Source organism: Fringilla coelebs, assembly GCF_963513975.1.
Source record: "Fringilla coelebs genome assembly, chromosome: 3".
Taxonomy (NCBI): Eukaryota; Metazoa; Chordata; class Aves; order Passeriformes; family Fringillidae; genus Fringilla; species Fringilla coelebs.
The window spans coordinates 81,809,522-81,834,865 of record NC_140030.1 but is presented as its reverse complement, the minus strand read 5'-3'; the positions used below and the strand labels follow the sequence as shown (position 1 = coordinate 81,834,865).

The window sequence follows — 25,344 nt, the reverse complement described above, 5'->3', positions numbered from 1 at the left end:
GTACTGTTAGATTAAATAGTTGTCCAGTGAAATACTGTAAACTCATAAGAGAAAACACATTAAAAAATGCTACCAGCATGAGCAGACCTAAGAAGTGAAGTTATAGCCTATATAGGATGCAGCAGTGATGCAGAATAAGTGACCTTTTCTTTTATTTTGTCTCTCCACTCCTAAGCTAGAGTAATTCTTGCTGAGTTCAGCCAGATTTGCATGGGTGTAACATTAGATCAAAATTAGGCCCAGGTTGTTTGTTTTACCAAGGGTGCATGTCTCAGGAGATTGCTTTCATGTTTCCCCATAGGAACAGTCAGAGGTGCATCCAAGGCTGGGCACTGCCAAGACCTGAGGACTGGAATTCAAATGAGAGTTTCTGGCAGACTGAGTGGTCCCATTAATTGCAAGTGGTGTCTCTGAGATCCTTCAATTACAAGAGATTAGTGGGAAACTGTAGCAGTGGACTGAAGGAGTAGTGACACATAGGAAGTGAAGCAGAAAACCTTTATTATTTTTAAAGAGAAGTTCAATTTATGCTTTACTTTATGCTTGCAATTTATATTTAAATATTCACGTTCTTAAACTTCACTCTTCAGTTAGTTTCAAATTAACCATACTGTATTTCTGAGTTCCCCAGAGCAGCACCATCATCTTCAGCCTGTCTGTTCCTTAAATTGAGCTGAAGTCTTTTAAGTCCAGTAAGTTCCTCTCCTATCCCCATAGCTGGCTGAGTTACATTTGCCCATCCTTGTGCTGCCTCTCCTGTGGTGTTGATTTTCAGGGGCCAGCACAGACTCTGAGCCTCCCCTGCTAGCCCAGCTATAAATTGCACGAAGGACTGTGAAACAGCAGAGCAGGAAGCTGTGGTCTCCCATAATTTCTACTGCTGTTAGTTGATTTACTCTTGTCATAACTACTGTTGGGAAATGCTTTGCCTGAATTCTTGGATTTAGGTTACAAGCATAAAAATGTTTCATAATTGGGTGTGGAAAAAATGGCTATTCCCAGTTCTTTGAGGCCAGGCAGTGACTGAATCTCAGTGTGTCTGGCAGTGAAGTAAGTTGTGACTCTGCCTCCTGTACAGTGTGGACAGGTGGACAGACTGCACCAAAAGCTGAGTCATACTACATTTGGACACAGCCATCAGGAGGGGTCCTAAGTCCCCACTTTCAGGCTGATTCCCTGACCACAAGCTTGCCTGTCTTCTCAGAAGATATATCTGGCTCAGATGTTTTAAAATCTGTTTTGGTCTGCCTAGTTTTTTGTGCCACTGTTACATATGTAGTTCTGAATGTGTTTCTCAGGACAGAAGTTTGCCAGTGTTTTGCCTGCCCATCGGGTTTTTGTTGGAGTCATAGCTCCCATGGAATATAGGGGACATACAGTCTGTACAGATGGGATCTAATTGTTTTCTCAATTAATGTAATGTAAATCAAAAGTAATTTGAGAGGATTGCACGAGTGTGAAACTGGCCTGGAAGATATTTAAGTGCCTACAAATTAGCAAATGAGTTCAAATAATCTATTGTTACTACTTGAATTCTATGTCCATGACACTCATGTGCCTAGCTTCATGTTGGCATGTGTTTTTGCTGGAGACTGTCACACAGATTTGTGTGTGTGTGTGCTATGGACTTTGGGTCAGGCACTGTGCTTCCCAGAAAGACCATTTTTATTATGCTTGGAGCAAAAAGAATAACTTTAGGCAGCCTACAATGTAGGCACCTACATCTCAGGTAAGCTTTTAGGATGTCTGTTGTGTTACAGCGAAAGCAAGAGGTATTTGTGGACTTCATCTGTTATGAAACAGAATGTGCAAATTTGGTGCTAGAAGTGTCTGTTCCTCTCTATTGCCTGTAAAGGGGTCAGACAACTGACTCAGATGGAGACAGCTCCTGTAGGCCGGTCTAAAAGGAGGTGAGCAGAATTACCTTTGATGTGGTGTCCCAAGGCACACAGATGTCTTCATGATGAGTAAAAAGTGGTCCAGCTAAGAGGATATCCACGTGTAATCAATATAATATTCCTCTGCCATAATACATATGAACATGGTCTTTTCCAACCTACACTATTCTACGATTCTGTGTAGACATGGCACTTAGGGACACAGCTTAGTGGTGGACTTGGCAATTATATGTTAGCAGTTGGACTAAAGATCTTAGGGGGTTTTTATCCAACCCATGTGATCCTGTGAACCATTAGGTCTCAAAACAAAATCCCTAATGCACAGAAGTACAAAGGTTTATGGCAATAGCATTATTTTTCATGAGAAAATGTCTATTTTGGGCAGTATTGAGGAACAATATATGCTGTTTGACAGTTCCTGGGGCTTCTGAGTTGAGCACTTTTTTTTTTTTTAATAGAGGTTCATTCCGTTTATCTGATGCTAGTAAATTTTTAGGATTTCAGTTAAACTGGTACTTTACTCGTGGGAAAGAAGAACCTGATGTCTTAGCTTCTATCACTATAGCTGTTGGAAGTTAGGAGGATTTGCAGTATTCCTTCAGTAAGAAGTGGCAGGTATTAATCTGATTTTGTGTGAACAGGTTTAAATCCGGACCCATGCCAGTGATATTATACCATAACAAAGCCAGTGTAGCTTCTGTTAACACTGCAAGCCCATACAGTTTGAGGCCAGGAAGAATTCTTAGACTGCTGGTATATGAAAGGTTGTTAAATTTCACACACTGTGCATTCTCCAAAACCCCAAAGAACTTAGCCCAGAGTATTCTGTTAGCTCTTCTTTGCACACAAAGATCAAGGATCTGGAGGACATGGTTTCACAGCAGCCAAAAATACACATAAACTTAGAGGGAAAGAGCTTTTTAAAGCATGCAAGTATTTTATTGAAAGTAGTTGAATAATAGGATTTATTTTGTTTTCCAGCAGATCAGTCTAATACTCGTGATACTGGTATCTACTTAAAAAGAAAGCCAAAGGCATATGAAGTTAAAAATAGGAAAACAGCACAGGATTGATACTGCCCTTTGTTTTCCTGCTCCACATGGATTTATAGTTGTGCTCCCTTCCTTCCCTGCTAACTTGACCAGTGCTTCCCTTCCGACCTTCCAGGAGACCTAGGGGTGGAATAAACAGACCTTGCCCGGTTCATGTGGACTGACCGGGTGGTTGGCTGCTGTTGTCCTCAGTAGAAGTCAGATCTGCTTAGGGTTGGGTCCAGAAGAATGCCTTTGGCAAGACATTAGAGGTGGCTTTTTACAGTTAGAGGTTATGTTTCATAAGCAGCTCAGCTGAGCAGGAGGAGAACACATTCCTACCCAAGCAGTGCTTTTCCTTTCTTCCTCAGATATTTGTGTAAAATTGAAATTGTGTGAGCAGATTTGTGACTATTTCATCATTTAATGACAACTTGTTTTGCCAGGTTAAAATACTGGAGTCAAATTACCCATTTGACTCACTGTCAAACAGAGAAGATGTCACAGAAATACTGATTAATACCAGTTATTCTCTGGTCTCATTCTGTTGTCTTCAAAGGACATTTATTTTGACACAAAATTAATTTTCCCAGATTTTACTTCTCAAAGCAGCTGATTTATTTGCATGCAGGATGAGCTTGGGCCAGCATGAGATGACACCTACATACAAAGGGCACCAGTCTCAGTGAGACCAACAGGAGCTGCAGCCCAACTTCAGAGGTTACAACCTCCTCCCGGAATGCGTCTGCCATTCCAGCAGCAGATGTGCTCCCACCCTGTGCTGACATGACCCTTTGGGGTCATTTGCATGCTAAACGTGGGTGGGTTTGATAGAAGTGACATGGGATTAAGGAGCATTAACATAAAAGTTCTGTCTAGTTGGTGTGAATGCCAATGTGTTCTAGGAGAAAGTTTTGCAGGTGTGACTAGAACTGGCAAAGAGGTGATGTTCGCCCTCTAAAGTCAGGAGCTCACGTGCCCACAAGTGGTGAATTTATGGGGAAAACCAAAGCTAGATTGATTATCATCAGTTTTACTTATAAAATTGCTTACCAACTCAGCTAAGGATACAGAATAACCTCATTAAATCTATGAAGATTTATTTTTGTCTCAGGAATAGCATCTTATTATGTAGCTATTTAATGAGTTGTGAGCTAACATGTTTTAACAAATCTTTTATCGCTTATTACATTCTCTGCCTTGATGGTAATTTCAAAATCTGACCATTAAGATGGGACTCTTTTCACAACTCTTTGATGACAGCAATCAGAACTGTGCATTTCATCTTTGCTTTTGGATTAGAATTGCAAAGGTGTAAATTATAGATCTGCCTTTTATGGGCTCTTATTGATCAGGCTGTTTCGTAGAAACCACAGCAGTTCTGAAAGCTTAGCAGTCTAGAGTATCTTTCAGCTTTCTTAATTGGGCCACCAGGGTACGGTTAATTTTCAATTTATATTGAGAGTAAGACAAGGTGATGTAATACTTCCTCATTGTACTTGAGTAGCCTCGACACTAAAACACCATGATGTGCATTGTAATTCTCAATACGCAAGTTGCTTGTTGTAATAGGTTGAGAGTTCTGGCTTCATTCACTTCATAGTTTAGTACAAATTCTGCCTAATACTTCCTTGTATTCACTGTCTTCCACTGAGACACTAGCTACAAAAAGAAAATATGGTTTGGTCAAGTGTAGCTGGAAAATTCATTCAACATACCAGTTGTAGAGCAACCAGTGAAACTGCTGAGACTAATGAAATGTGCTCATCTTCTGTGTGTTTGCTGACAGGTCAAAGTCATGGTGCGCATTTCTTCCACGCTTGCCAGAGACACGTCTGAGTCCAGCTCTTTCCTAAAAGTTGACCCCCGCAAGAAGCAAATCACTCTGTATGACCCGTTGGCCTGCGGAGGTCAGAATGCTTTCCAGAAAAGGGGCAGCCAGGTTCCACCCAAGATGTTTGCTTTTGATGCAGTTTTCCCTCAAGATGCATCACAGGTAGGCCCTGTATGATCGGAGGAGTTATCTGAGCAGCAGTGTGCACCGGAGCCAAACTGATCTCTGCTGCAGCAGTAGTACTTCCAGTGGACTTCTACCAGGGCTGAATTTGGTCTGCCATGACCATCAATAATGAATTCAGTTTATGAAATTTTTGCTGAATAATGGTGTGCTTTCATTTTTCTTTACTGTAAATAATTTCTCCTGAAATGATACATTCAATAATAGTGCTAAATAGCGCCCAATAGGAAAATCCTCAATATCAACAAGTTATGTGTATTATAAAATATTATTGTTTGGATGTGATCAGAACTACAGTTCTCTAATGCAGTCCTCTATTAACTAAGGGATCAAGGATTATTTTTACAGTGTTCTACTGTACTGTTTGCAATAATAAGATGGGGGTTTTAATCCACAGGTCTTTATTAATGAGCATATATTCAGGTTTCTTATCTTTATTAGCCTTTGGTTTGATGAACTATGTTGCCCAAATGTCATGAAGACAGTAAAAGAGGAAAGTAACATTACAAAGTAACATTGCAAAGTATAATTAGAAAACAGTCGTGTAAGACTGGCTCTGTATTCATAAACCAAAAAGAGGTAAGACACAGGGCCATCTAAATTACTGTCACATAGCTGTGTCATTAGGTCACACCCTCACCCAGTCTTGGTCTAAGCACATTGCAGCTAGCACATTGCAGACTAATGCCTGGATGCAGTTCAAGGGGCTGGCCTGTGAACAGTCCCTTTCTTGGCCCATTTTATTTTCTGTGGTAGAGATAGTCTAGAAGTAGCCATGTAGCAGGGTGCATTTACTTGATGTTGTCAAATGCAAAGTGCTTCCCATCGAGGCCTAAACTGAGAATTCTGATTGAGTTTCATCCACTGTTGTTAAGCAGTTGCTGCAGGAGCACTGTCAACCATTCAGCCTCCTTGAACCTTGAATCCAGGAATGCCTGGGGTAAATTTCTGTGTTGTACTCATTAAAATACTGCTGCAGTCTTCAGAATGGAGTCTAGTACTGTAAAAAGCTGAGAAGACTCAAAATAATGTTGGGTCACTCAGCTAATTCCAGAGGCTGTTTGTTCCCTTTGCATTCCTTACCCACATGCTTGTGGAATTAAACTCACTCCATAACTGGGCAAATAATTGAGCATGCAAAAATTCCTCAGTGTTGTTTTTTAATCAAAACTGTATTTTAAAATCCCTTAAATAGGCATTTCTAACAAACCAACTACACCCCCTTACAATATGTGTATTTCTTCTAACGCCACAAAGGGATGTTGATGGATCAGCGAATGAAACTTACTTGATCCAGAACACAAGTCCTGCTTCATGTGCTTACACAATTAATGTCATTACCATCAACAGCACAGGTCACATGAATGACTAGAGCAAGATTAGATTTTTTGATACTTCAACATGATATCTAGAGCAGGGAAGACATTAGTACCCCTTTTCGGTGAAAATAATTATTTTCCATATTATTGTTAATTCTTCTAGCTTTTTTCTTTCTTGTATTTTTATTCTTTTCTTTTTCCTCTCCCCCAAAACCTGTGACAGGCTGAAGTATGTGCTGGGACCGTGGCCGAGGTAATCCAGTCTGTGGTCAATGGGGCAGATGGCTGCGTGTTCTGCTTTGGTCATGCCAAGCTTGGTTGGTATTACTAAGTTTCCCTACTCAAGCAGCAAAATAAATATTTTTAATATAGGATTGCTAGTCTTTTAGGTTAAGGAAAACAAACTTTTATTTGTCTGTGTATATTAATTGTATTTGAAAGTACCTGTGCATGGTCTTGTACTACATCTTCACCTCTTGCTTACACATTTATTCACTTTTCTGATTGTGTAAATGTTGAGCAGCATGCTCTTTGGAACAGAAGTTACCTTTGAATTTATGCTTCATTTCAGCCCTTAAATATTATAGCAATTTTGTCGTTCATTGTCTTCAGTTGTTAATGAATGGTCCAACAGTGACCTACAGTTTTCCAAATGTGCTTGGTTTTGGTGAGGGTTTGCCGAAATGCCACTTTTATCAAGCTACGTACTATGAGTATTCACTCAAGTACTTGATGTTTGTGACGGCACTCTTACGGAGTATGACTGGGCACTCAAACAGTTTGATTTATACTCTATTCCCTGATTAGACAGTTCACGCATTACTGACCTCTTCTTGCTGTGTCTCCAACAAGTCTTATTCTAATGGGTGACTGAATGTTACTGATGGATCAAAACTCACACTTTGGACATGCTTCAGTAGCATTTCAGGTATTCCCAGAAGGACAATAAAAAGGAGGATCACCATCATTAACACACTATTATTTTGACATAACTGGATTTTGAGAGTAATCATATGTTTTTTTCATGTTTATCTAATTGTATTCTGGAAGTACTGTCTCTTGAATGAAGAGGGGTTTATTGCATGTGTGCAATGATTTCCATTCTTTACTGTCTCAAAAAACCACAGATGTACAAATATAACTTAAAAGGATAATTCAGTTTTGTAGGTGGTAAAGAAGATCAAGCTGTATCAGGCCATGATTATACCAAATCATAGGCAACAAAACCTGGAGAGCACTAAATGCTGCAATACAGCTAGGTCTGGTACAATGAACGGAGCAGGTTGGTGTTCCAGTTACACCAGAAGGCCCCTCTGCACCAGGCAGGAGTGACACTAGGATGAGCTCTGAGATGTGACCTGCCAAACATTGCAAATGTTGCGTTTGACAGGTGAGATGGGAAAGGAAGCAACCAGATAACAGGCTCTCACAAGTGCTACACATCCTTTAGAGAGGTATCCTAGCTAGGCTTTTGCTGAAGCACGAGTTGGGTCTCTGCAGTTGCTTTGCTAACTGTACCACCACCATTCCACAAACCATGGACTTACCCAGACCTTGACAGAGACAAGTGCATAGAAGTATTTTTTTCAGTGATTTTTTTCCACATAGATTCAACATAAGAAATGAAACAAGGTAAAGAAGCCACAAGTACTTGCCTGAAAGTATGTATACCGTTATCATTTGGCTTATAAATTTAGGAGCTTTAGAAAACTCATCTAAAAGCATTATATGTAGTGACACCTAAAGCAGTTTAAGGTAGTACTCTGTGTCTGTTCTTAATCACCAAAGTTTTACAACAAAGAAAAGCCAGATCTATAACTGCAGAGTCAAAAAATACCTAAACAGGGAATGGTTTTGACCCAGATGAAATATTAATTGTAGTGGACCCACTTCTGCACTAAGTGATCACACATACCTGATTGGTTTTGGGGTTGTTTTCCTGAATGAAGTTACATCTGTGTGATTCTGGGATCAGGTTTCTGTCAATCTCAACTCCAGCATTTGAAATACAATCTAGTGCTTTGAAGTAAAATGGAATTGAAAGAATACCACACTTAGAGTATTCAAAGTAGAGGTGCTCAGAGACCATGGCACTCCTGCTCTGCTCAATTCCTTCCATGATTCAACCACATCAGATGCTGCAGCACCTGCAAGGTGAGGCTTGCAGCTCCCTGCTTGGGAATGGCAGATGTCAGGGGAATGCATGAGGTAATGATTTTTGAAAGAAGCTCAAGATTTCATCTGGATTTTCCATGTCCTATTTGTCTACCTGCCTGTATTTTCCCATTGCTGACTGTCCTTGTTGTTGTGAAGTTGTTTTCATGAATGCTGTACAGGATAATCTCTTTTGGCAGAAGGCTGTCAAGGTCCTGGGAATGATGTTATATTTTCTTCATCCCCCCATTCCTGACAGGGAAGTCATACACCATGATTGGGAAGGATGATTCCATGCAAAACCTTGGAATAATTCCTTGTGCCATCTCGTGGCTGTTCAAGTTGATTAACGAACGCAAAGAGAAGACAGGAGCACGCTTCTCGGTCCGGATTTCTGCAGTGGAAGTGTGGGGGAAAGAAGAAAATCTGAGAGACCTGTTGTCAGAAGTGGCTACAGGCAGCCTACAAGATGGCCAGTCCCCAGGTGTCTACCTTTGTGAAGACCCCATTTGTGGCATGCAGGTGAATCCAAGATTAATTTTACACTGAAACAAGTAAACATGACTTTTTTGGTTTCTTCTGGAGCTATTGAGATGGTTCAAATTCAAGAGTTACCCAGAGCATAGAGTTTATAGACTTGAAAGTGTTTACTTTAAAACATGCAAGAACTTTATGACTTGCAGCTGCAGGGCCATCTGCTCTCCCGGCCTAAATATTTGTACCTCTGGTATAAGTGATATAGAGCAAGGGCTTGTGTTTGCAATAAAATGTGAAAACATTCAGAGCAAACAAAAATTCACCTCATTCTTAAAAAAAAAACAACCAAGAAACAAAAGTGTGATCTCTCTTTCGTAAAACAACAAGCTAAAATATTTACTGCATAAGTTGCTGTAGGCCATTAATATGTCTGTTTATTTCTTTTTAAATGACATTATTTATAGCATTTGCATTAGCAGAGTTGTAGGGAGCATTAATTGCTACTTATTAGTTGCTGCCAAGAAGTAAATTCCTGAGCTGGGCAAGTCAATAAAAACTCAAACTCTTCTCCAGTTTGGAGTTTTAGCAGGAATGAGTAACTGGCTCATCTATTTTCTGGTAACTCTGAGAAATTCTGAGCAGCCCTATTTTTTCCCTTTTTTTTTGGGTTGAGGGGAAAAGGAACCTATTCTTTCATTTTGCTTTTTGTGTGGGAGTAAATCTGCTTTTTGTATGAGTAGATGAAGAGGGGGCAGAAGAAAGTGATGGAGCTTGAAAACATTCTTTCATCCTGAAAGGCAAAGCCTGCTTTTGTCAAGAGCCCTGCTTATTCCAGGATGGGGAATAGAGGGAGAAGGGAACAGACCTACAGGGTCATGTACCCTGTATCCACCTCCAAGCATCTAGAGATCATGACTCAAATCCACACAAGTTGTGAACTGTGAGATTTTAAACAGCAAGTAATAAGTTTTGTTTCTTATCTCTTTGTGGTTTAAGCTTTTTAGGCATACTTAGGTCATATTTACCATTCTTTTGTATTCTACCTAAGTTGTGTTTTGATTTTAAATAACAATAAGGGCTCTCATTTTCACTTAACTTCTGACTTCAGTGTTTTACGAAATTCTTACTGTATCACTGGAGTTCTCACCCTCTGGTGTCCTGTAACTGATGCAGTCTAGTAAATATGAAAGCCTTGAGTCTGCACAGTTCCTGTTGGAGTGATGGATGGTTCACTTAAGAATTTGCACACTGCACGTGTTACATAACTGTGTCACAACCAGCAGCTCCTTAGTGCTTAATTCCTTACTAAGGTATTTTAGCACAATTTCAGCACAATAGCAATAATAATTAAAAAAATTCATTATGGTAGCTTATTTTCATATAGATACAGACAGTACAGCTATATATACAAAATTAATTATTTTAGATCAGTGAAGAAGAGGTAGCTCCATGAGACGCCTCTGCAGTGTGAAAGACTGAATTACTTTGCAAGGAAAGAAACCTTTTCATGCATGCTTACAAGACATTCTGGAGTCATGTGTCATACACCTGAAGTCTCCAAATCCTCAGATGAAGGGAGGATATTATATTATAGCCATGCAGATATGCAGAATCAGCAGTGTGTATAGCAAATAAGTGATCACCATATGTCATACTGTCTGTCACTGGACCTTTCCAAATATGCACATTTTCTTGTTGCTTACATTAGTGAGATCAGCTCACAGACTGGCCTGCCTTCTGCTGACCTTGTTAACTCCTTCCTTTCTCCCTCCCTCTTTCCTGAGAGAGCTCAGCCTTCAGCTGTGTCACTGAATCCTATGCACAGCCTCAGCTTTATCCCTCCTCAGACTGGATAATGGTTGCAAAGAGAAAATAGAATTACTGTCTTTTGGAGAACTTAACTGTCAGCTATATAATATAGCAGGGGAGCAAACCCCATGAACAGGGAGCTCCTTGCTGTTTTTATGCCAGACAAGACAAATACATCCTATGGGCTGTGGGCCAGTTCTGTGTACTGCCAAAACTAATGCCATCAGATTGCAGTCTCGTGTCCCATCCACAGACAAACTAGTCGTAGGTGCCATGAAACATGCAGGCATTCCTAGTGTTAGGAGGGGTTAATAATATCTGCCCTCCTATGCTGTCTGTCACTTAGAAGAGTTGAGAGCAGGCTGGTGACAGGGACCGAGGTCCAGCAAATATAATGTTTGTGCATTACCTGCCTTCTGTCATTTAATGGATTGCCCTGGCTTATGAGCCGGCACGTAACAAACTTGTGGTATGAAGGGGCAAGGAAAAGGCTTCTCTTCTGGGCTGCTCCTCATATGGCATGGGGCAGAACACAAGCTTCAGTCCTGTTATTTTTGAGATTTATCTGTGGACTGCTTCCTTCTAACACTTCCTGAAGGTGTTAGAACACATAGCCCTGCCGCTGCTGTTGAATTTGGGATTGACATGTCTTCTGCAATTTTTTTCCCCACTTCTAGCCATGTGTGGAGGGCACGCTACTGCCACTGGCAGTGTCAGGAGGGTCTCATTCCACTGGGCACCTCCTCATGTGTGGTCCCAGTAGAAGCCAGTGTATCCACACCACATGTAGATTGCAGGAAGTTGTCTGGTGGTGCTTACCTGTGCGGGAGTTTCTCAGCCCTTTCTCCCTGGTGTTACCTGCAGCTTCAGAACCAGAGCGAGCTGCGCGCCCCCACGGCGGAGAAGGCCGCCTTCTTCCTGGACGCCGCCATCGCCTCCCGGCGCAGCAGCCAGCGGGACTGCGATGAGGAGGATCACCGCAACTCCCACATGCTCTTCACGCTGCACATCTACCAGTACCGCATGGAGAAGAGCGGCAAAGGCGGAAGTAAGCTGTCCTCTTGCTCCCCTCCGCCTCCTCCAAGCCTGCCTGGAAAGTGGGCCTTCAAACAATGCTCTTTAGTGGTGAAAGTCCCCAGAGGTCTCCATTCACCGTGGGGTGGGGCCATTCATGTAAGCCGGCTGTGCAGGGCTTGGTGAAGACCCACCAAAGGCCATTAAAGGCCACTGGGGATTATTACCTTCACTCGTCAGTTTAGTTGCTCTTGTGAGACACTGGCAGTTCTCAGCCCTGTGCAGGCTTCTGTATCTGAAAATTAAAAATAAAAAGGTGCTTTTCAAATTGGCCTTTATTATTATCTTTACAGATAGTGTTGAGGTCATGGATTAAAATATTGTGGTGACTGGAATTCCTTGCCACCCTTACGTTAACTGTTCCTCTTCGGCACCTAAATAGGGCAGTGTGTGTGGAAGCTGATGCTGGCAATCCATAAACTGGGAAGCAGATGTTGACAACCCATAAACTATACCCTTTCTTGGAGATACATGATATTTTACTTGCTGGCCCAGCTATGTGTGCACAAAAGGACTCTCGTGGTTCTTTGTAAAGGGTCTGGATTTTTCAGATAACCTTGTTTCCTCTCTTTGTCATGTATGCTCTCACTGGCTTGTGTCTTTACTTCCATATCCCAGGAAAAGGTGCTTCCATGTCTAATTTTATGTTTCTGTAATTTTCAAAGCTTTCTTTTTTTCTCACACCATTAATTTTTTTATTATATTTGTCTTCTGTTTCAAGTCTCCCAAATTGTTTATGACTGAAGATATACAGAGAGGGGGTTTTGTAAGTAAATTCCAATGATAAAAGATTTGTGTAATGTAGGAAGATCACTGAAAAAGAAAACTCTGACATTAAAAATAGTTTTTCCAAATAATTATTTCTTTACAGGGAAAAATGTTTGAAAGAGACCAGAGAAATCTTCTTTAAACTCATGGGCTTAAGCAATTCTGCAGAAACAGCATATGTTTCAGCTCCTGGCTCTGCATAGGTTATTGGTAATAAGGAATAGATTGCAGGGCATGATGTGTAGTGGGTGATCAGCACTGCAGTATTAACGTCTAATGTTTAAATAAAGAAAATTTGCACTGAATGTACTTAGAGGAGAAAAAAACCAAAAAGTTCCTCTAAATGGAAATGCAGCTTGCATGTATTTAAGTAATAACCCCTGTGGAATTGGCAGTGAGAAATCTCAATTAACTAAAGATTTATTAATTAACCACCCTGCGGTGGAAAGGAAGACAGTGAATACTCAAACAGACTGGTTGATAGGAATAAGATGGCTGATTTTGAGGGAATAATTATTGCAATTATTTAATGCTCCATATTTTTACTACACAAAAGTACATGCACGCACAGTCCTTTTCTTCTACTTTCAAATAACATTAATAAAAGGGAAAATATTATTGTCTTGTGGTTATAATTTCAGAAAAAGAAGGTATGATCCTGTTGGATAAGAATAAGGCATGCTTTGCCCACTGCCTCTAGTTATCTTTGTTTCGTGGCCAGACCATCCTCCTGTCTTCAAGTTCCCATATCTGAGTGGCCTTACAAGCTAGGCAGGGTCAGATCCCACTGATAATTGAATGAGGGGGAATTCCAGCTGCTCAGAAAGGGCGCCTAGTGATTATCACTGTCTCCTGCTGTAATGAAGGACTTCTCTGAAAAAAACCCATGAAGATAGTAGAGATATATAGATTCCAGTAACAGGATTAAAAAAGGACAGGAAGAAAGGGGGGAAAAAAGAAACCCAGCTTCCAAAGGATAAGAGATTAAAGGGCTGGCTAACATGTGATTTTGGTAAAAAATGACTCTTAGAATAAGGCATTGGTACTGTACTTACCTCCTTGTTAGATTCATTACCAGGAATGTCATGAGGCAGGCTTAGCACCATTGAAATAAATGACATTGTGGCAGAACTGGATCACTGTCATTTTTCAGCTGTCAGCTGTGCAAAGTCTCTGTGACCATAGAAAAAAAACCCAAGTGTTAGGATGTTCCACTTCTTTTCTCTATAGTAGCCAGGCACATTAGTGAACAACTTGCCTAACAAATAGCTTCATTTTCAGATTAATCAAGTGGATCTACAATCTTGAAAATATTACTTCAACATGTAAATTAAATACAAAAGAAACAACCAGTAAGTGATCTTATTCTGAATTTCCTCAAGTTGTGTAATAGGAGTATATGTGGAAACAATATGACAGTATTTGAAAGGTAGTGATTTCTTTAATTTTCTTTTGTTTCCCTGACATCTGGTAATCTTAGCAACAGAAATATTTATTAAATATGATTCAGTAAAGTCACCTACAGTCATTTACAGTAGCAACTAAATGCATTTCTTTGTTTTTCTAAATAAATGATTATGAGACACTCAAGTAAGGAGTTCCAGCCTTCTGAGAATAGAGATGTTAGAGCACTCAGGGACTCTTTAAGGGTTTTAAAGACTCTTAGAGGGGGGACAAAAGTCCTCCATGATCAGTTCAGAGGTACAGGTGCTTTACTAGTTCCCCAAGGCAGCTTAACTTTCTGCAGTCAGTGCAGAAACCCATAGTGTCTGTGGCTACTTTCTGGTGAGAGGAATACATAGAAATCCAGTGTTACCTAACTCCTGTCAGAACTGAAGAACTAAGAGGACTTTAAGCAGCAGACGTAACTGTATTTTAACAATTGTTGGCAGAGATACTGGATACATTTTGGAATATTATTCACAAGTCCCAAAGGAGGTCATCTGTCTTTGTTCATCTTCCTTCTTTTTTCTTACCAAATGGGCAAGTTGAGATCCTGTGTCAAAATGGCTGTGAATTAACTTGCATAGAGTTAAACTCAGATGTGAAAGTATTAGCGCTGCTGTTTGAGGTGTGTTTGTGTCCTCATAAATTGCTATTACCTCTCTTACAATTTAGTGATTCTGTTCTGCACCTATTGAGTTAAGATCCTAGAAATAAATCTGCCTTTTCCTACAGACTGCTTCTAAACTAACTCTTGAGAATGGGGAGGAGTGGTCCAAGATCAGATGCAAAAAAGTCAGCTAGAAAATTGTTCTGAAATAGTAGAGAGCTAGAAGCACTTCTGTGAAGTCTACATAGTTCCCATCCTGGATTCATAAGGAAGAACAGATTTTTAAAGAGAGCAAATGTCTATTAATCTTGGTGTTTCAATGGCAGCATATTTTCACTCTGGAAGTATTGTGCTGATGCAGAGTAAACAAGACAAAACCATAAAGATCTATTGCTGGTTTTATAGAAACTGTTATGAGAACAGAGGTGCTACCTCACAATCCATCACCAGCACCTTGGCAAACTTCTGAGCTGAAATGTTACTGTGAAAGTATATAGACTTGAGGAAAAGTTGAACATACCACAGATGCCACAGTGTCTTCTTAAGATACAGTATTCAGGATGGGAAAAATAAGAGAAGTATCCTTGCTTACTAAGCAGGAATTCCCAGCCTGTAGTTTTCCAGACAGAGAAACAGTAGTGACAGTGACAGAAACAGAGCCAACTCAGGTACAGGCTAATAGAGCTATATTTAAAAAAATATAGTCACATTGATGACTCTCACAGAGTTAAGCTTGCAGGAGCAAGCGAGTACTCAGCAATTTTTAAGCAGGTTCAGAGTAGACAGCAATGTACAGCCATAAAGGCTGACACTGCATTAGCAGGACCCCTACAGACATGTCTGCTAAGGGGAATTAGGGAAGGCTCCTGGGTTGTTTCCCCTTTACAAGTCATGGTGAGACTTTTTCTTTGCTGGGAAGCTGCTTTTGGAGGCCCACACTAACTGTCTGCTTTCTTTGTTTGTGGCAGTGTCTGGAGGTCGCAGCCGCTTGCACCTTATTGACCTGGGCAGCTGTGTGAAAGTGCTCAGCAAGAGCCGCGAGGGAAGCTCTGGCCTCTGCCTCTCCTTGCCAGCGCTGGGCAATGTCATCCTTGCCCTTGTCAATGGGAGCAAACACATCCCATACAAGTAAGTGCTGCTCTGGGTTGTGCCTAATGAGAGGATGCTTGAAAGCAGTTTGTCTGTCTGTGCCTGAGGCAGATTTGGGTAGGGAGGAAAACGGTCTGCTGGGGTCAATGCAGCCCTCTTGAGCCATGGTAAAAGCTTCCTGAGGTTCAGTGACACCTTATCTGACCTTACACCTGGTAGCTACACATTGTGTTTGACAAATAGGTTTCAAAGGAAGAAGGCTCCTGAAATAGGACCCAGGTGACTGAATGATCTTAAGGTTTGAAGTTCAACACATTAGGGTTTTGTTTTCTGTGGCTGTTCAAAACTTATTTTAATGTTTCAAAGCATGTGAGAATGTTTCATATTTGTTCCAAGGAGAGGAGCATTGCTGCCGTAATGCAGCACTGTAGAGAAAATGATTACTGTATGTAATTTGCTTTTTTGGAAATATATGTCACAATGAGCATGCATATTTGTCATTAGATTCCTTCTGTGACCTAATGTTACTTTGAGGAGTTTTTTGCATTATTTAAATCTCAGTGTCAGCTTTTCATATACAAAAAAGAAGTGAGCCCTATTTGCCACAATAAACAAGTGGCCATTACTACTACATGGAGCATCTGGGAAACAAAAAGGAATTGCTCACCTAGTGGGTATTCCTTGTGCTCATTTCTTGTCATCACTTTCTCTCCCTCTGTGTCATGTGTGCAGGTCTGAGAGGAAGCTCAGATTCATTTCCTGGTCCAGGCAGTCATGCTGCCTTCCTATTGAGAAGTTCTTGATTTTGTGGGCAGTATTGCTTTTCTCTATGCTAGATCCTAAGGAGTAGCAACTAGCATCATAGGAATGGCTTCCAGTAGCATCTTGTACTCAAACTGCCAATGAATGTCATCATTTGTGAAGGACAGGTGTATGACATCAGGAGTTAGGAACAAAAGGATGACATGGAGAATGAACCAAGTAATCCATAGAGCAATATTTCAGTCCATGCATTTTACCCTTTTTAGCATTTAAAAAGCTGAACACTTGATTATTTACACATGTCCATTCAAGATAGCTTCTTTGTTTTTGTCTTCATTTTGGCAAGTAAAAATGAATTTGTATTGGTTATAATCTGTTTCTCTTTGAACCTTTAGTTTTAAAAATTATTTGGTAGTCTGGACTTAAAGCATGCTTTCTGGAAATATTCCCATTCTGGAGCTTAATCAGGCTGGAATTCAGTTAATGACTAACCAAATTTCTATGTATAAATATTCATTAAATGCTTCGTGAATCATGCACCTTGTCATAGCATGAAAATACCTTGAATTCTGCACTTCACAAAGTGTAACTCAGGCAATGCTTATCACAAACCTGTCTTTCTTGCTGTTGGATTTTATGGATTGAAGTGAAGGTCACTGGTAGGAATACAAAAGATAATGTTAGTAATGCTGACTAGGCTAGAACTAAACATACTGGGAATAGTTACCAAATAACAGCAAGTGTCTTTCCTGGCAATGACTGTCCAGGAGAAAAGCATTACCAAATACATCTTCTAATTGCTGTGTGTTCAATCTCTTTTTGCTGTGACTCCCAGCTGTTGCACTTCTGAGCCTACACAGCCAGAGATGTCAGCATATTTTCTCATCAATGTCTGTACTGCTGAAAGAAGATCAAAGCTCTTTTCAGGCCACAATCCCCTCTTTAGTTCCCTCCTAATAAGAATTCTTCCTAATCAGAAGATATTATAGAGTGTAGAGAAGTGGTTGGTCATCTGTAAATCAGAGTCAAAGTCCTGTTTGTAAGAAGGCTTTTAAAATATAATTTGAAAAATATACGGGCATATTTTGGAGCAAACCATTTCTTCCTCTTGCTGGGAAGAATCCAGAAAACATCTTTTCCCACATGTGGTTTATTCCTGAGCAATGGAAATAAGAGTTTTGGTGGCTCGATGAGCACTCCTAGCTCAGTGATATGGCAGTACATCTGTGTCCTTCCCCTTGGTGGAGATGAGAGGAAGGAGAATCTGGATGCATGTGCTGATTGCAGAAGAGGCTCAGTACCCCACAGAAACAGATGATATGTGTTCAGTGGCACCTCTTGTTTAGAGCACTGACTAGCCTTTAGCTGGGGTAATTCTCCTTTCTCTAGGGGGTGTTCTCTTTCACTGCTAAGTATAAAATTATGTTTTTGTTAACTGCCTTTTTGAGTGGGATCAAAGGAAAACAATGGAATCATTTTTTTATGTGACAGCTCTGCACATTGTGTGTGGTCTCAGTAAATTTCCATAGAGCAGCAGACAAAATGGAGCATCTTTTCAATATCTGAGCTATTAAACAGCCATTAAGTATTTTATGGCAGCCTGTCAGTAGCCACTGCATGGCTTCCTGGGAACCTGGAAACTCGCAATGCATAGTTTTTCTCTGACGACAAAAATGTGGTTCTCTAAACTTTGAGAGGCTGCAGGCTCTTAAATTCACTTAAGTTTTGTATCCACCTTTATCTCCACAGGTAGTAGTTGTAGGGAAAATCTTGTTCAGATTCATAGCTGGTGTAAGCAGATGCCACTGCATTGCCTTCAGTAGTGTCTGTGTTTGTGCCAGGGATGAATTTGCCTCTCCACCTGCAGTCTCTATGAGAAACACATGCTGTTTTTCAGCACATGTTGCTTTTCTTTAATTTTTACCCACAAGGCTAAGCCTTGGAAACCATTCAGTTGGAATCTTTCTCCCTTGGGAAGAGCCCCCCATACGCTCCCATTTTGGGAATAATTACAAAGATTTATACTAGCTTTAGCAGGAACTTGTTTTCTGAAGTTGTAAGAAAGCAATGTCGAAATTCTGAGATATCAAACAATATGATTTTATATGGTTTGGGGGCTCTTGTCTTGTATTCAAGTCAAATTTCACATGGGTCTGAAGATGGGACAAGAATCCCTACACTGGCAAATACTTGCAGCTAATGAGTGACCAGACCATGATTTCTGGGAGTTTGTATATTTTTTTATATATGTACTTTTAATCTCCCTCTAATCTCTCAGTGTCACTATTATTGTCACTATTTCCAGACATAGTTTGAACCTTAGTAAGAACGTTGTTCTGATTGTATGAACAACATACTATATTGTTCCATACCATTCTTCCAGCTCAGTATCATATATAAAAATAAAATTTTTATTTGACTTTACTACATTGCCATTTTATGTCACCAGTTTCTTTTGCTCTTGAGGTATGAAGAAATCCTTCAGAAGATTGGGCAAGAATTATTTTCTCCATGGGAATGTCAAATGTCTACAAAAAAATTGGAAAGGGGCACTTGCAAGCTCAAGGAAGAGCAAGCGAGTCAGTGACCAAATATGGTTGGGCTTGGATCTGCTACAGAAGGGTTTTGCTAAGATGCAGTAATTGTTAGTGCCATTTTATGTTTTTAAGAGTATTTCAGTTTTATGTCAGTGCTGTATTATCTGCCTCTGATTTCCAAGATGAATGTGTTTTAAACCCTCAAATGAACACCCATTTGCACAAACTCCAGATACTGGTTTATATCGCTCACTATTCAAAAATTACTCCAGTTGCTAGGCAACATGGGTGGTGATAATTCATGGTAATGCTGTTTTGGAAATAATCATTTTTATGCATTTTAATGACTGTGAGAATGTAAGGAAACTGTTTAGAAAAGTGCAAGGCTGTATGAATTTCTCTTCCAGAAATTGTTGCTTGTTTTATTTAATAGGCTTCTCCCTTAATGTGCTCTCCCAATGTGCTAGTGTTTCTAGAGGCATCCTATATTTTCAACTACATGCTTTGCTTATCCAAGGAGAGAATCTTGTCTGTAAAATGGATGAGTGTGAGTTAAAAGCATGAATTTTATTCTTGGCAGTTCTGTTTTTCTGTCATATGGTTGCATTTCCTCCCATGTCTTAATGTTGATATTGCTTTATTTGATCCTATGTGCAGAAAATAAAATTATATTAAGTGACTGGTGCAAGGTTGCACAAGAGGCTTCATGGCAGAGCCACTGTGTTTTAAGATCTAATCTGGTGTTTAAAGCATGGGTTAATCCATTCTTTCTTTCTTTCTGCATGACCTTCAGAAAATAATTTATTCAGGTGTTTATTTCTTTATTCACATTTATAAAACTGAAAAAAATCAAATAGGATTTTTAAAGGGCATTCAGAGTTTGCAAAAAGCACTATATACTTTTTCACTATTGCTAGGACTATTACCCTATTTTCCCTTTTCTTTAGAGTTAATGACTCACATAAATAGTCACAATGTCATGCAGAATGTGAGTTTTTTTGATCAAATATAGAATATTGTTACTTTTAAGTAAAGAGAAAAGGGAAAATGTTGGTTTACAGTAGTGGTATACTAGTTTAAAGAAAGAGAAAATATCAGATATTTTCTTTAAGTTGTGAATTAATTATTGAAAAAAAAAATGAAAGGGGGTTTGGATGAATCCAGTACCTCAGTTTCTTTTCTTAGTTAGATGTGGGTATATATCTGCAGTTGTTTCATCTTTGTAAAAATCTGTGTTTGAGAAGAACTGAAATGCCAAGTATCTTTTGTTTATATGCATTGCCTTTGCATTTTTAGCAAGAGTTTTATTATTTTTCTCAGGAAAGATGTTAGGATTTTCAGGAGGATGTTAGGATTTTCTTGGGCAACAATTGTTAGTAGTACTGGAGATTTTACCCTTATTTGTGAGCTTGTACAAAGTCCTAGCTTTGTGGGATTCACACAACCATGTCTGCTTACTAGGTCTAAGAATTTAATGGCATTTGAACTATGTGTCAAATGAGCAATCTATTTAATGGTTACTTCATCTGCACCTGAAACTAGAATTTTTTTGGTTTTTGTTTTTCATTAAGAAACTTGAATAACTTTTACCTTCCACTGCTTCAACTATGTCTTCTATTCCTTAACTTTTGCACTCCTCAATGAGAATATGGAACAAAGATCACAGCCTCAGAATAAATATCTGGTGTGCTCTTCAGAATCTCCAGTCTTTCTGTGTTAATTTAATATTGAATATTCTAGAAGTGGATGAAAAACTGTTTTGCTGTTTTACTTGAGGAACTGTGAGAGCAGAAGAAGGGGGGTAAATGAGGACATGAGAAACAGCTGAAACAGAATCACAGGGCTGGGAAATGGTCTAGAATGAATGGGAAAGCTCCAAGAGACCCTGAAATTACATGTAGAGGAGACAACAATCCACAGAGATTGGGAAGCAAACAAGGAAGAAGAAATGAGCCCATTCAAAAAGAGAAATAAGCCTAAGAAATACCCCTGAATGATCCAATTGTAGGAGAGTGTAGTAGAGTGATCAATGGACATTTTGTTGAATGTGAAATAGTTCCTAATTAGCTATCAAAAACATGGTTTTCTCAGGAACAAAATAATTTTTCCTTGATGTTTTCAGCCAGGATTATGGACTAGAACCTTGGCTAGCAGACACTGAAGCCACTGTAGCAATGCTACCTTGTCCCAATGGAGGACTGGCCTTAGGCATGTGCCCTTTGTCACTGGGCAGGTGCAATGCAGTTCACTGCAAGAGCAATGAAACTCCATCAGCATGCATATAATGAAAACAGCATGCATACAAGAAGCATCTGGCAATTATATTAATCTTTGGGGTTTTTCTGTATCTGACAGTTTACTAGGTTAAATTTCTGGCATTTTCCTTCTTTATTCCAGGGAACTATATAAAATAGGTGGAATTAGGGATGCATAGTTTGTGAATGTAGGAAAACTCCCTGCATTTTGTTAGAATAATTTAATCTGCAGTTCAGGAATATGCAGATGATGGGTCTGCATGCTCCAGCAATTGCTGTTGTAGTGTTCACCAACAATGCCCTTTATTGTAGGATAGTTTGTACAGCTGATGGTGCAGATTTGAGCTCTCTCTGCATACATCTTACAGATCTGCATACATCTTTCATCATCAACTTAATGAGAGAGAGTAAAGAGACAAAATCCTCAAAAGAAGAGCTGCGGTGGAGCTGCCATTCCCCAGCTTTGGGTTTTCAACTCAGTCCTGCCAGTCTGGCAATGTGACAGGAACTGGAGCAGCAGTGTCTGTGAACGTGTGTAAGGGGTGTAAGTGGCTATGTTGCATTCACTGAGCTTGAACTCCTGTTGCACCAGTTTTACAACAGACCTCAGCTGACAAGCTCCATTCTGCACAAGCATTCAACTGAGAAGAATCAGGCCTCATGAAGTGTCTCTCTGAATGCTCTTTGAACCACTCAGCGAATTAGTACTTTATGGGTACTGTAAGCTGCAAATAATGATGGACTGCAAAATGAAATGAGAAGGGAAGTGCTGTGGTTTATGGTCAGACTTAACAGCAATTACTAATTGCATTTAAATAGCCATTCCTATGAGCAGCAGATAGCTGCATCACAGAAGGACACTGCTTTGGTCCTGGGCCAGCACAGACGTGGCTGGTAATGAACAAGCAATCCAGTAGCGTGCAGTTATTCCTGAAATATAGCTTGAGTGGAACCCAAATAGGCCATTGTGGTAATTTCATACAAAAATTAATCTGTACTTAATTCATTAAAATGTCATTTTGAACCTTTAGTCGGGGTATCTAGCAGTTTATTCTCACCTGTTCCACCATTGGTTCAGGCTCAATTGAACATTAATACATTTTCTCTCATGGAAATGTGGTGATAATTCATTTCATGTATAATTGAACAATTTTTAAATAGTCATATCCTTGGAATAACTACCTCTTGTACAATGCAGCGAATTATCAAAAAGCATGTCATAATTTTTATTAGACTTATTTCACATTTTTTGTTATCTCCAGTTTCATGAAAAGTTGCATATGGATACGATGTGTTAAATTAAATTTCATTTCCGCATTGATCCTTCTTTGCTTGTACAAAATCAGTGTGACTCAAGACCAAAAAGACATCCCACTGCAGCAGACCAAAGAAAATAGCTTTTCTATTTATCTGCCAGTATATAGCTGCTTCTTTGGAGTTGTGCATCTCATTGCTAAGAAAAGGTTACAGACTGCAGAGAACTTAAAAGACAAGCAAGAAGAATTATGAATGGTCTGAAATGAAATGGTTACTCACCTGGAAGAACACTGGGACAGAAATAAAGCCTTATAGCTTGTAGGGAAAAGGAGGCCTTTGAGAGAAGAGATGAGAACTGCTCTGTAGTGTTTCGAGAATGTGAAAACACCCAGGAGAAGAGAATTGTGTCTGATGAGAAAGTGTCAGAATGATTTCTTATTTTAAAGTAATGATGTGGAGGAATATAAACTTTAAGGCATGCTAACAGGGACCCCTATTAGTGGAATAACTACTAAAGAGCTGAAGCGAACACTTGGTAGAATCATTTAAAAGCAAAATAAACTTGTAACTAACAAATATCCATTAACAGTTACATAATAAACTGTTTAAAATGGATTAGGGGCTAGGCTTATGCAATTTCAATGCAGAGTTCTGAGTCCAAATATTTGACAAGTTTCAATATCTGCACTTCCTTTTGATAATTTATCTTCATCCTTGATTGTCAAGTGTCTGTGGATGGCTGGTAGTTATATAAATAAACAATATCATGTGTTCTAATGTGTCTAACAGAATCAAATCTGCTTTTAGGAGCCTGAAAACCAGTGGTTGGATGGGTTGTTACACTTTCATGATGTCAAAGAAATACAGAAACTTTCAGTGGTGTGTTTCTCGAGACCCTACCCTAGCAGTCCATTCCTGTGCCAGATGATTTAAATGAGTTAACAACTTTTTTCCCTTCATCATTTAGTTGTGCATTTTTTTTTAAGGTCTCTTTCTCTTCAAATTGCAAAATCAAGTTCTCCCAGTGCTTGGTCTAAAACTCTATGTAAATCAATGGAAATCTTTTTATTGGGATTTGGCTTAAACCCACAGATTAGAAAACATGCTTATATTTAATTAGATGAGATAATCCGCAAATCCTTGCTAAGGGATATTTCATGTTCCATATTTGATGATTAGCAGCTTATTTGTTGAAAGAGGCAGTATGTGGTTAAGTGCTACCTAATTTTGAGTTTATTTGGAATTGCGAGGGACATAATTGATGGAATTGGTGAATGTGAAAAGTACAATCATCTATTGATTGGTTGCAAATGGGTCTGTGACCATGAATTTGAAGCTCAAGAAGTTTATGCACAAACTTGCCACACAAATGGGGATTTGAGACTACTGAAGTGACACAAGCAGGACTATTTTTTTTCCTCTTCAGTGTATAGAAGTAGTATTTGTGACTTTAAGTTAAGAATAGACATAACCTTTGCTTACATTTTCTGGGCAAATACTTGAACATTTTTTCTTCAAACATCTTCTTTTCTTGGACTCTATTTAGACATCACCCTCTCAAAGGAGTGACAGGCCCTAGAAGATTTTAAGAGAATTGTGTGGTTTAAGTGGCGGGCACTTCAGCCAGTTTGCCTTACTGCTTCAAGAGTATTTGAATGACATTACAACAGCAAGATGTTGTTTTACTGAAGTTTTTGTTTTCATAACACATTTGAGAGTAAAGCAATGGAGATAATCCTCTTGTGCTCTTCAGATACAAGATTCTGCTGGATGATCAAAGCTTTTGGCTGGTGGTTGCCTCCAGGTCTATACACAATGAACAGATGTGGATTTTTAAAATATGCATTGACTTTTTAGATTTAAGCAGGCTGGTTAGAACTGTCTTCTAAAACATGAAAATTACCTATCTCGTGCTGCAGGATGAACTTGTTAGATTATTTTAGTTCTTGAAATATTTTTTGTAAGTGCCATCCAAGTGATATGCTTTCTAGCAATATCTGACAAGACTCAGTAAAATGAATATCAGACAGCAGATTTAACTGTTTTATCTGTATTGTCTTTTAGCTTTGTTTTGCCTTGTCATCCCATCAGAAAAAAACTGCCCTACCTGCTGCATTTAAAATTACTACAATTTAAAATGATTTTCCAATGGGTTTTTTTTGAGAGATGGAATTTACCAAATTGTTCTCTCCCCATTCCTTAGTTCATGCTCTTGATCAGAAACAAAACCTCAATCTCTTTGAAAATCAATGACAAAATGTACGTCCACACTGTCAGAAATATCAGTCCCAGTGGCTCCCTTTGGTGCAGGTGGTTCCAGAGAGCAGCAGTGGTGTCTGTTTTGGGCGCTGTTACAAACATGGCTCAGCTCAGACACAGCAGAGAATGAAGGAGGGGGGCCCTTACAAGGTGAGCCGTTAAAGGCACATCATCATCTCTGTGCAGGTGGGACCTGAATCTCCTTGGAGCAGTCTTTTAAGGATTGAACACAATTTTCATGTCTGCCTCCAGCTATAAATAGAGTAGCAGAATCTTTTGTGCTCCTAGACTGTGCTCCTTCTCCCTTGCAAACAACAGTTTTCACAGGCTCTGAGTGAAGTGTTTTTAAGTTACATGCTTATGCAGGAGGGAGAGAACTAGATGCAGCATCCATATCTGCTACACAGCTGGCATGTCAACATAACAAACAAAAATATTTTCAAAGGTATGGTGTTGGAGAAATAACTGCACTTATTCAGAGAGAGAGTTTTCTAGGAGCTTTGTGTTCTCAGTCAGATCATGCCAATATGCACCTCTTGAATCCTGGACATCCCTCTCACATGTGGACATTACTGGTGTGATGAA

General features: G+C 39.5%; 1 protein-coding gene across 1 annotated transcript in view; it reads left to right on the top strand.

Moving 5' to 3' along the window:
* Positions 1 to 25,344, top strand: part of KIF26B (kinesin family member 26B) — a gene marked incomplete at its 5' end in the record, with an annotated part of 268,074 nt that overhangs the window by 203,935 nt on the left and 38,795 nt on the right. The window contains 5 exons of the mRNA XM_084203673.1: positions 4,719 to 4,925; positions 6,489 to 6,582; positions 8,679 to 8,941; positions 11,570 to 11,753; positions 15,569 to 15,728. Of these exons, the coding sequence (XP_084059799.1) occupies positions 4,719 to 4,925; positions 6,489 to 6,582; positions 8,679 to 8,941; positions 11,570 to 11,753; positions 15,569 to 15,728 (908 nt within the window). The remainder of the gene's footprint in view (positions 1 to 4,718; positions 4,926 to 6,488; positions 6,583 to 8,678; positions 8,942 to 11,569; positions 11,754 to 15,568; positions 15,729 to 25,344) is intronic.